The sequence below is a fragment of the Cariama cristata genome, unplaced genomic scaffold (assembly GCF_000690535.1).
Source record: "Cariama cristata isolate BGI_N322 unplaced genomic scaffold, ASM69053v1 scaffold36111, whole genome shotgun sequence".
NCBI classification, from domain to species: domain Eukaryota; kingdom Metazoa; phylum Chordata; class Aves; order Cariamiformes; family Cariamidae; genus Cariama; species Cariama cristata.
In genome coordinates this window covers 1-11,725 of record NW_009598153.1, presented here as the reverse complement: position 1 = coordinate 11,725, position 11,725 = coordinate 1, and the positions used below count along the sequence as shown (strand labels likewise).

The 11,725-nt window shown below is 38.5% G+C and overlaps 1 protein-coding gene across 1 annotated transcript in view; it reads right to left on the bottom strand.

Moving 5' to 3' along the window:
- Positions 1 to 11,359, bottom strand: part of LOC104168558 (talin-2-like) — a gene marked incomplete at both ends in the record, with an annotated part of 12,766 nt that extends 1,407 nt beyond the window's left edge. The window contains 7 exons of the mRNA XM_009709180.1: positions 2,312 to 2,606; positions 4,010 to 4,177; positions 6,580 to 6,678; positions 7,520 to 7,728; positions 8,415 to 8,523; positions 9,183 to 9,296; positions 11,179 to 11,359. Of these exons, the coding sequence (XP_009707482.1) occupies positions 2,312 to 2,606; positions 4,010 to 4,177; positions 6,580 to 6,678; positions 7,520 to 7,728; positions 8,415 to 8,523; positions 9,183 to 9,296; positions 11,179 to 11,359 (1,175 nt within the window). The remainder of the gene's footprint in view (positions 1 to 2,311; positions 2,607 to 4,009; positions 4,178 to 6,579; positions 6,679 to 7,519; positions 7,729 to 8,414; positions 8,524 to 9,182; positions 9,297 to 11,178) is intronic.
- Positions 11,360 to 11,725: the final 366 nt, after the last annotated feature.

Here is an 11,725-nt window from a genome sequence, read left to right as displayed (position 1 = left end):
GCTTGAGCCAGTACCCTGGCCTGCCGTACCATTTCACCTGCGGTATACAAATATATTTTGACTCTCCTTCTCTCTGCATTTCAGTTTTGGTTTCAAAAGTCATCTCAACAAGATGAAAGTAGTTATATTTGCTGAAGTATTCTTTTGACTTGAAAATGATACACAAATAGTTCGTAACTTAGAAGCTTCATAAACAAAATCTTGGATTGCAACATAAATGAAGGAAACCACTACAGTGGAGATTAACAAAAAATGTAGTATTTGCATTTTAGACAGCAAGACAAAAACCAAAAATCAATACTTTAAGGTAATTTTGAATATACAGCTCAAGGAAACTCCTGGCCCAATGAAGACTAATAATTTTGCTTTCAAAGAAAAACCACCAAGATTTCACTCCTTTAACAAAAATTACTCCTCTTTCACCTATTCTTCTTTTGGGGAACTATCTTCTGTCTAATATAAACTAAATCAAGAACTCTGTCAGAAGAGACTCAGCACCAATTAGGTAGTTTTGGCCAAAAATAAGATATTTAAGATACTGGAGTCATATTCTGATCATGGTGAAGCACAGAGATGAAACAGCAATGCTTCTGAAGTGGATACATACCTTTCCTAGAGCAAATACATTTGGTCACTAAAACATACACTTGAAGTCCTTCATAATAGACTTGAACCCATAAAGCCTTTGGCTTTCTGTAGGTTATCAAATCAGGTAAGATATGTTTGGGTCTAAAGCTTCATTCTTTTCAAATGGTCTTAAAAAATCATGAGGAAAAAAACAAAGCAGCATTTTTCTCATGTGTAAAGGTGACTTGTGGGCTTCAGAATTAAATGCCTTCTTACTAGGTTCCTCTGGTCAGGCATAAGCAAAAAAAAAATTAAGTGTTTCTAGCTGTTATCAACTATTTCCCAGTACGCAATTTTGCAATTCAAATTTTTACCAATAATGGCTACCTCAGCTCCCAATCCAAATATTCAACTTGGAAAAAAATCCCTTTAAATGCCCTTTCTTACAGTATTAAGCCACTAAATCAAACAGAAAGAATAACCTGCTTGTACAACAATACAGCAGTCACAAGCCAGAGTCTCCTCTTTGTTAAAACTGTGACTGCAGGAGTGCAATGCTAAGTTGGAAACACAGACTGTAATCTAAATGCCTTCTACCAAAACCTAAGTATTGCACAACAAGATATTTGACTGTGAACAGAAAAAAAATGCTATCCAAGATCATCTCATTCACTGCATCCTTCTGTACAGAACCTGAATCATAAGTGACAGCTAAACATAAAACTCAACACAGTTTACTGTGCACATCTACAGTAATTAAATTCCTTAGGATAGCTACAGAGCATTAGAAAACTTTTTCCACAGCTTTCAATTGGAAGATTAAGAGTGGTTTAGCAAACATTCCTGTGCACCTTTTAAAAATTTTAACTGCTCAGATTTCTCAAAAAGAAGACTGTAGGGTCAAGTGAAATTCTCAGTGTATTTTATTACTTCCTTACACATGTTCCTCTAGAAGAGTGCTGCATGGCTGAAATGACAGTTCCTTTAAAAAAAAAAGAAACATCTGAAAGTTTTAACTCTTCAATACAACTGTTAAGATGACTACTGTAATGTGGATACAACTGTGACCAAAATATTTTCTTCCCTGGTCTTGCATTTATATAACACAAAAGATCAAAACCGTACTATTCACTGTAACTGCTTTTCAAAAGTGATCCCATTTTAACCTTTCTATGAATTGTCTTGATTTCAAGTTGATACTGCCCATTCACACTGTTGCTACTTCAAAATATTTATAACTATTGAAATTTCACCATTCCAAGTAATTTACCGGTCTTTACTAAAAATTCATATTGGATTGGTTAAATGTTAGGCATCTCAAGTTTTAGCTGGTTCTAGAAGCTGCACGTTTTCGAAACATCACAGGAAAACGCAGAAGTTTCAAAACCTAGAACAAAACCTACACATAATAAAATCAGTCACTGGAAAGTATTCACCCAGGTACCTGTCTTCATATTTGGAGATGGGAAATTCCTACACAATTCTGTGAAGTGAAGCAGTGGTAGGAAACAGACAAAATATTACAGTGATCCTTTAGCACAATATTGTTTTCACAGAATATTCATCCTATCTAGCACACAGCTATGTGCATTTTGCTGATTTATTATGATGGGTTGAATGAATACCCATCCTGACAGCCTAGCCTAGAAGCACAGTACACTTCAGAGAAGGTTTTTTACTCGCATTATTTGAAATGTGCACATCTCTGAATTGTGGAAAGTTACTGTCCATTAGAGAAACTTACCAGCATCTCCCATCGAACTGAAAATACTTTCTGTGACACACATGATAGTATCCGTAGCCTGGTCATAGCGTCCAATGGGCTCTCCCCTGCTTGCAAACTGGCGGACATGCTGCAAAAGGTCATTCAGGGCTTGGCTGACGATGCTGGCTGCTGCACTGACCTGTTTCAGTAACTCAGTGTCATCTGTGGCAGCCTGGCAGGCCCTCACACAGTTCTCCACTGAACGGTCTACCAGTTTCCCTGCCTCAATCAGCTGTTCCTGACATACCGGAGAGCTGATGGTGGGACTCACAACCTGCATGCGGAAAAGGCACAAAGCACTCAGAAAAGGCTTGTTTGCAAGTTTCCTAACTACTAACAAGTAAAACTTCTACTACATTAGTTTTTAATCTTTAACCTATGTTTTCAGGCAGAAAACCCTGAGAGTGAGTATTTAAATAGGTAGCTTCAGACATCTAGATTAGGAATCTGGGCTCTGCATATTGTTAATTTAATCTCCATTTAGATTCCGAGAATGGAGGCCCCCACCTTGTTTCATGCCACTTCAGCAGCTACTGAACTGAGAACATGCTAGCCAGTGGTTCTGGAAGGCAGGCATGGGCCACACTCCTCCAGAGTAACTACATCCACTGGCAGACTCCTGTGCCCTGGAATTCCAAATAAAATGAAATCTTAATTGGAACTGGTCTTGTAAAGCCTTCTTACATCTGCCTTTTGTTTGTTCGTTTAAATAAAAGTAGTGCTTGGCACAAGCCAAACAACGTTCTACTTCTGAATCCACAAGACAAGTAACAAACCCTGTAAACTTGCAGATTACAAACAACCCACCCCCATTTTGTTCAGGCATATCCAGACAGCTTTTACCAATGGGAAAATGTGCATATCTTATAAGGAAAACAGGGATGCCGCTGGGTCTCTTATGCCATATTGAAGCAATTTAGAGGCAGGAAGAACATCAAGCCCAAATAATGAAAAATTCATATATATGCATTACAAAAAGCCCTTGCAGCCAGAGAAATAAACTACGAAATATTGAAAATTTAATACCTAATACTGGCTACTAATTTTAATATAAACCTTCTGGATGTTTCACAACAGTTGAACATCCATTTCCCTGCAAAAGATGACACTGCTGACTTCAAAAGCAGTATCCAAGTAGGAAACCAAACTGTTTAATTTTTTTTAATTAAATGAGTATTTTATTTAAGACAAAAAAGGCTGCAGAAGATGTAATGCTCCAATTGCAAACTTCAGAATTTGAGGTCTCATCTGAACTCCTTCGTAATTTGCTTACACTGAACATCAGTACTTGGCCAAAAGCAATGGATCTATTGAAACAATTGGGCTACTGTAAATTAGTGCAAACATATTTAAAATCAGTGATCACCAACTTGATTCTACTTTCAGCAAGAACACCAAGTTTTAATTATTTAGCTTTAGATGAGGGGAGTCCATCCTAATTCTAGGCTTTATTAGAAAACCTACATAGTCCCCCAGGAAAGCTGTGCTTCTTGAACTCTGGGCTCCTGATTGCTACTGTTATGGGTGACAATTTATTAACCAAACACTGGTATTTTGATATTGCATAAACCTAGAACTATGATATTAACACAGTATTTTGCCTGAGATCGTTGGAAATACACAGAAGCATACGCTCAAAATGATGCCTTGCTACCTCATGAAGACTACTAGCCTCACCTTCGCACAAGCCACAAGCTGGGAAGTAGAGAGTGCACACTGTGTAGCGGCAGCAATGACCCTGTTCTGCAGGACTGTATCCTCAGCAACCTGTGCTACATTCTTGGCCTTCAGCACTAGCATGGCAGCAGCATTTGCAACAGCTTTGGCCAGACTCATCAGAACATCCTGGTAAAATAAAGGGAAAACTCAGTCTTACGAACAAAAAAGTATATACTTGGTTTATATTAAGATCAAGTTTCCTGAAGGTAAGAAGCTCTCTTGTATCAAAACTTAAACATTTTGTTTCATGTAAAGCAGCAAACGTGGCTATTACTCAGAAAACTCAACAGTTTTGTGTTCTCAGTACAACCATTTCTCAATCTACATTATCAAGTCACTGGACTAAACGAGTACGGGCTGTCAAATTTCAAATTGGCTCAGAGTCCCTAAGAACAAAGTCCCAAATTGCAATGTGCTTATCTTCACTCCTGAGAACACACTATTAGTACAAAAATATTTGAAGTTCACCACTAAACATGTGATAAATATCTGCAATAAGGATGACAACCTCAAGGAGTAAACTGCTGAGGACAGACAGTACTTGAGTTACTATTAATTTCAAGTACTTAATTGTGCCTAACAGTAATGACAACTGCCACTCTGTTTTAGAAAATGCCATTTCCAACCACAATATTTCCTTGTCCATGACGTAAATATAACCCTATAAATTACTGCTTTAAAATCTAACTCAAAACAGGTCTTAATTCCCAGAACATTCTTCCCTCATACAAAAATAGTTAATTCTGAAACTGCGAAATTAAAACACACTCGTGTTAATTCCCGCAACGAAAAAGTTCAGAAAATTTCTTCCCATTTCCCCACTTAAAATGCTAGCTTTCGCATACTTCATTTTTTTTAGTGGGATGGAGCCTTCCTAATGCCTGTACTGTTAAAGTGACCTGGCTTTCCTGTAAAAAGATACTACAGATACACTTATGCATAATTTTTACTTCACAGTAGAAAGAAAATATTGGATTAAAAAAATTAAGACCACTAGTTTTCATTTTGTTTTTAGGATATGAAAGCACGATAAGCTATCCCTCTCCTTGCCCACCTTCTCTAACACTCCATAGCACTTACCAGAATGTTTAGGTTCTTTCTCATAGTCAAGAAAGAGAGCGCTGGAATACATAATCAACTAGGAATAAAAATGAGAACTCTGATGAAACTTGCAGACAGATTTACTAGTGGATCAAGTGTTTAAAATGGCCTGCAAGTTATATTAGCAGACATCTTGCATACAGTGCACTTCAGAGGTATATCTGCTGCTGTAAATTACTCCCCCTTGGTTCTGGTGCAAACCTGTTCTTGTCATTGAGTGAAAAAAATCCAGACATGTTTTTAACATAGCATTTAAGAACAATGGTTTTAAACTGCTCATAGCTAACACTGTTATTAAGTCATACAGGTATTATGATTTGATTATGGATAATACTAATCATCTTAAAGAAATTATGTTTGTAATACAATCATTTTCTTCTACTCAGTTCACCAAAAGGTTGTGTAAACTTTTGGTTTACATGCATACACAGAGACACAACAAACCCTTCTCTGAAAACCACTATATTTAATAATAAATACTCCTTATTTATTAAGAAACATTCACTCATTCTTCATAAATACGTGGCATAATAGGTTGCTAGCTTGAAAAGTTTGTGAAGCACAAGGAAGGGCAAGGATTGAAGTTGTCTGTGTGCATGTGCAAGTTTTAATACACTTTTTCCCACAAAATCCCTATGGCATTCAGAACACTTGATTAAGACTATGCATGTCCCCCTGGAAAACTCAATTAGAATCTTCCATCTGACACAGTGTACTTAGTGAAGATAGGCAGAGTTTTTAAAAATAAGTTGTTTGCTGGTCCTTATTTTCTGTGTCTGACTTGGCACTGCGCGATATAACCTTCACTCTGTTGCAACTGAAGCAAATGGGAACTGTGATTCAAGCATATCAAGCGTGACACAATATTAAGAATTTTAGAGATCAACAGGTTATAGATATATATATAAAATATAGATATATATAATCTCAAATTAGCAGATGTCTGGACTTCCATGCCCAAATTTCCATCTGTAAAATGAAACGACAGTTCCACATCCTACGGGAAAGCTATAAAAGACATTATCCATGCAACACTGAGGTACTGAAAGTCACCATAAAAGAAACCAGTGATGAACATAGTGGTGAAAGTAAAAAGCAGAGTAGAATTTGAAAAGCAAGAGTCTGACCAGTGTGCAAACAGCATCAGCCACGCATTTTAAACACTGAAGGGAGTACAGTGCAAATAGCTCTCCACGAACCAAGAAAGCATCTATTTAATGCAGAGAATGAAATAGGGGTTCCTGTGAAATCAGCACTCTATGACTGTGTAATTAAAAATAATTTCATAATGGATTAACCTCAATTAGCATTAAGAAACTTAAAACCTAGCATTTCCTAACCGCACTTCACGAAGTCTGGTTTTATGCAGTGGCCTCCTCATTAGAAAGTTGCACAGTTCTGACAGTGACAAGCAACTCCCTCATTACCTGGAACCTTTCATCTGTTTCATTCTCTCCAATTTGTCTCAGTAGCTCCCCGCTTGCTTGCCCAATGCTTCCAGCTGCAGTCAAAACTGTCTGTCGAGGCTGGAAAAATATAATGGTGAAATACATGAATTCAAAGAAAATGAGCTTTACTCGAATTTCAGATTTCCTCAAGGAACTTCTGAATTAGCATGCAATCAACATGTACAAAAAAAATAATTACACAACAGAAATACTTTGGAAAAAATCTTTGCTTTTCCACATGCACAACTGCACATTCGTGTTTCAAGGATTTCATCTGAAGTGGTCCCAGAGAACACATAGAATTTTGAAGAACGTAAATAGATATTGTTGTAATAACTCCAAGGATAATTAAGGATGGATAGTCAATATGCCAACTGATCTGAAACATCAGGAGATTTAATTTTCTTCAAAATATAAATACCTGAAGAGAAGAGATCTAAGGCAAACCGGCTGCAGACTCCAACTCATAACAAACTGATCAAGATAGTCTATTCTGGTCAGTACTACTCTCATTTCTGGAAAACTACAACAGCGGGATTATTTTATATGTCAAAGTAGACAAAGATAGTAAAGAAAAAAAAATCATGAATGAGTCTCTCCGCAATTCCTATTAAATTGAGTCATAGTACTGTTTGAAATTTGATTCTAAAAGAGAATACAGTACCTAGATAAATTATTTATTACACAAATCAATTAAAATCTGCATATGATACAGAACATTCTAATACCAAGGTGCAAGACTTAAAGGTATAAAGACAGAGACAGATGGAGGCTCTTGACTGTCTCTTGACTAAGAGAACTGCTTGCACAGGGGACATTATGTGGCACTGAGCAGGTGAGGGTTAGAAGCTAACATGTCTCAAAAAAGCCAGCACCATACACTTCAAAGAGAGAACCTGAGAAGTTTCCAGCTACTTACCTCTCCTGAAGTAGGTTGCACAGCCTTCAGCAAGTCTGAGACAGCACTGGCCAATGTTCGAGCAGCTTTCAGGAGGTCTTCTCCACTTCCAACTTCATCATCCATGAGAGCAGCAAGCAGTTTCACACCTTTAGACATCTCAGTGAGGTTGGAAGAGATGGTTGTAATTGCACATCCCACAGCAGTATAATCAGTGTCAACTGGGTCCCCTGTAAAGCAAATGTTTTTTGATCAGAATGCTTTAGTGGTTAAAAGGGAAAAAGAGGCAGCTACCACAAGCTACACTGGTGAGAGACAAAAGAGACATTTCAATATAGCCAAACAATGCCTACTAAATAATTTCATTATCACTTTATAGACTGCTATAATTTTTCCAATTTCTACATTTCTTCTACAAGAATTTATCTTCTAATAGAATTCCTCTTCATTCAATGCAATTTGCTCAGAAGTCCACAGTTTCGGCTATCTTTCAACATTGAAAGAACCCACGGTAATACAGTACTGATCCCTTTAAGCCACTCATACCTCCTTCAACTTGTAATGTGCCGAAGAAAAAAAAACTACTGTCAATAAACACATAATCTCTCTGTAACAACTGTCAGATCAATGCTGCTTTTTTGTAGTAACCTTGTGAACACTCTCTACTTTGTTGAACAAGCAAGCTACATTTTATCTTCATCAATGGTCTTACCTTTAGAGCAAGAGATAAATTAAAGATACAAAAACTGTGTTGGGAGGGACAGAAAGCTTGTTCCGCATGTCAATACACTATAGCTATTGGAGTATTTTGAAGAATTTTTTTCTCCAGTTGCCCCATACTCAGTCCCTATGTTACTTGAATTAAACTGATAACTGACTAGGAAACTGCAAGCAAATCCTTCCCTTTGAAATTTACCTGCTGTAAGGTTAACAACAGATGCAGTTCCTGCAGTGATAGCATCAACCTGAGAATGTATTTCATGTTTTGATTCATCAACCTTGTTCTGAACCCATACTCTTGATGCCTGAAGGGCAATAAAAAAAAACCAAGAATTAAGGATTGCAGTGAGGTTCTGTAAGAAGAGATACTCTGCACATCTCTCATTCCTTCACAAACCTTTAAAAGTGAAACAGAGGACAACCACCAAGCCCTTAAAGTGAAATATGAAAGCTAACATTTTCTTTTGCCGAATCATTCACTATAGAATTGCTATCACATTTCAACAGCCGCCCTTTTAAGATAAATGTTATACACAGTGCATCCATAAAGGCTGAACACTCTTGATTGACAGTCCCCCATAAGCAATAGTCTCTTGATCCGTTCTTCTGCCCTAACCTGGATAAGGAACGACAGAATCATATTTTGTTCTTATTTTTCAAGTGCCTGGGAGGCAGTCACTCACACCATAAATACCGCCTATAGTTTGCATTTAATTGTACGTATGCACGTGAAAAAATAGGATTCTAGATATGCCTACGCAAGGAATCTGCTACATCTAATCTCAGAAGACTGATCAGAGTGAGGTAGAACACTGTACATGAATTCCTTAAAAAGAACACAAATTTTTTATCTCATTTTAATAACTTTAGCAATATCACTTTAGATCCAAGGACAATGACTAAACTGATCTATAAACACCCCAAAGCACTGGGATCCATTTCTATGAGGGATTAGAAAACTCACCATGTCCTGCCCTAGAGGTGGTAGGTTATCAACTTCACTGAGGTCAGCTTGTGCTTGTTGAACAGCATGCATACTGGTATTGATGGTCCCCATCAAGGCCTGCTGAGCTGAGGTCTAAAAGGCAAAACAAGGAAATGCGGTGTGTTATGTTCCAAATGGCACTTCAAGTAGATGATACATATGCATGAAGAGACAGTAAGTGACAACAATCACACCAGGTCATTTCAGATAGCTAGCTTTTCCATGGTTCAATGGAGAAAGTAAAGCTAACAACACCTTTGACACAGTCTTGATGCTGCCTATGCCACTTTATACTCCTCTGTACTTGTACACATTTATAAAATGCTGAACTTTCTCAGATCAAACAATGCGCAGACACACACAAAACCACCAAGCTGCCTTACTGACTTGCATTCTAGGAATGTGAACATGAAAACTGAATTTGCTTCTAGGATATTGTTATTGATTTCCTGGAATAGCCTACCAACGTAATCAAGGATGATTCTAAAACTAAACTGCCATCAATATGAGCAAGCTAACAGAAAACTGAAGGGGTTTAGGCAGAGCACGATGGCTACCTGTGTTGGGTGTCTGTGGCAAGGTTTTGGCTGCAGGGGTAGCCTCTGTGAGAAGAGGCCAGAGGCCCCCCCATGCCCAGCACAGCTGGTTCCAGACAGCTCTGAGAGACCCACCACAAGACACAGCTGAGCCCTGCAGCCAAGCTGGTGGCATTCTGGGAAAACATCACTAAGAAAGGGCAAAACATCACATGGCAGTAAGGGGGGAAAAAAAAACTCTTCAAGAAACAACGCTGCAAACACCAATGTCTGAGAATGATGGCGAGGAGGTGCTTCAGGCAGCAGAGCAGAGATTTCCCAGCAGTCTGTGGGAGAGACCATGGTGGAGCAGGTATTTCCCTGCAGCCTGTGGAGAGTGCCATGCTAGCCGATATCCACCCTGCAGCCCACAGAGGACCCCACACTGCAGCAGGTAGGTATTTCCAGGAAAGAAACTACAGCCTATGGAGGGCCCACACTTGCAGCAGGGTCTGGACAGAAGCTGCAGCCTGTTGAGGAGCAACGCTGGAGCAGGCTCTCCCGAAAGGAACTGCAGCTCATAGGGGACCCACACAGGAGCTGGGGAAAAGTGTGAGAAGGAAGGAGCAGCAGAGAGGGGCTGTAATAAACTGGTAACTTGGGAGCAGGGAGTAGAATAGTCAGAAGTGAACGAGTGAAGGTGAGTCTGGGTAAAAAAGGGGGTGGTGGGAAGGTGTTTTAGTTTTTGCCTGATTCTCACCATCCAACCCCTTTCTAATTGACAATAAAATTAAATTCATTTTCCCCGAGTTGAGCCTGTTTTGCCCATGAAGGTAATTGGTGACGTCCCTCTCTATCTTGACCTATGTTGAGATAAACCTTTTTTAACTTTATTTTCTCTCCCCTATCTTGTTGAGGACCAGGAGTGACAGAGCAGCTAGCAACCAGTCAAGATGAACCCACTACACATACTACACTTCTAGTGGTATGTCATGATCTTAAGCATTGATTATATTCTCTACAATCTGTTTAGGGCTTTTCACAGTCTTTTTATTTGAATGAGAAAACTCACCATCAGCTTTAAGTGTGCTAAAAAATTCCAAATTAGTGGGTTAGTAATAAGCTAAATGTAAGCCTTTTTCCTTTTTCTTAAAATGGCTTACTTTTGCCAGTCTTTAAACTTTTTTTCCTAGCCCTTGAATACTACTTTAACTACTTAGAAGGAAAGAGAAGGCTACAAGAGTCAGCTTTGAAGAAAATGAGGAAATAAGTCTAAATGTGATACCCTAAAATTTCAGGGATGCTCAAAACTCATGTTCAGTAGGACAGTCAGGAAGTCACACTCAATATCCTCCTCCTGCTCTAAGTAATATGCATACCACGCTGTTTCTGACTACTTACAGCACAAACAAGTTTCAAATGCAAAAAAAGTTTCAAAATACAAAACAAAGATTTCTCACAAGCGGGGGCATATGTCCTCTGTGCATCTGACCAATCGTGACTTGTTGCTGGGGAGAAGGCATGATGCCAATATTGAAAGTCTCTGGGCCACTGGACCCTGAACGCATAACAGCTGGTAGTGCCACAGAACCATGCTCCACCTTCCCTGTTCGGTTGAACTGCTGCTGCAAGATGGTAGACCTAAAAGAAAAAAAAAAGGAAAAAAAAAGAAAGAAATCCAACACAGAGAGAATTAGTTAGCTCCTGCAAATCAAGTTCTGCCGGATCTTTTTCCTTTAGTATTTTAAATTGCATTTCACAACATTCGGAGAAGCTGGAAGCTGGAAAACTTTACAGTTTTTCTTTCTAACACATTAGAAAAAAATTAATCTGGGGCTTTTGGCAGATCAAATATTAATAGCACTAATGAGCAGGCACCAAGGAAAGAAGGCAATGTGCAGTTTTGGCATATAAAGCTTTACCCCTTTGAGATGCATGACAGACAGAACTGGAACAAGGTTTATGGCTAACAACTGCTTTGTTTCATAGAATCATAGAATCATTATG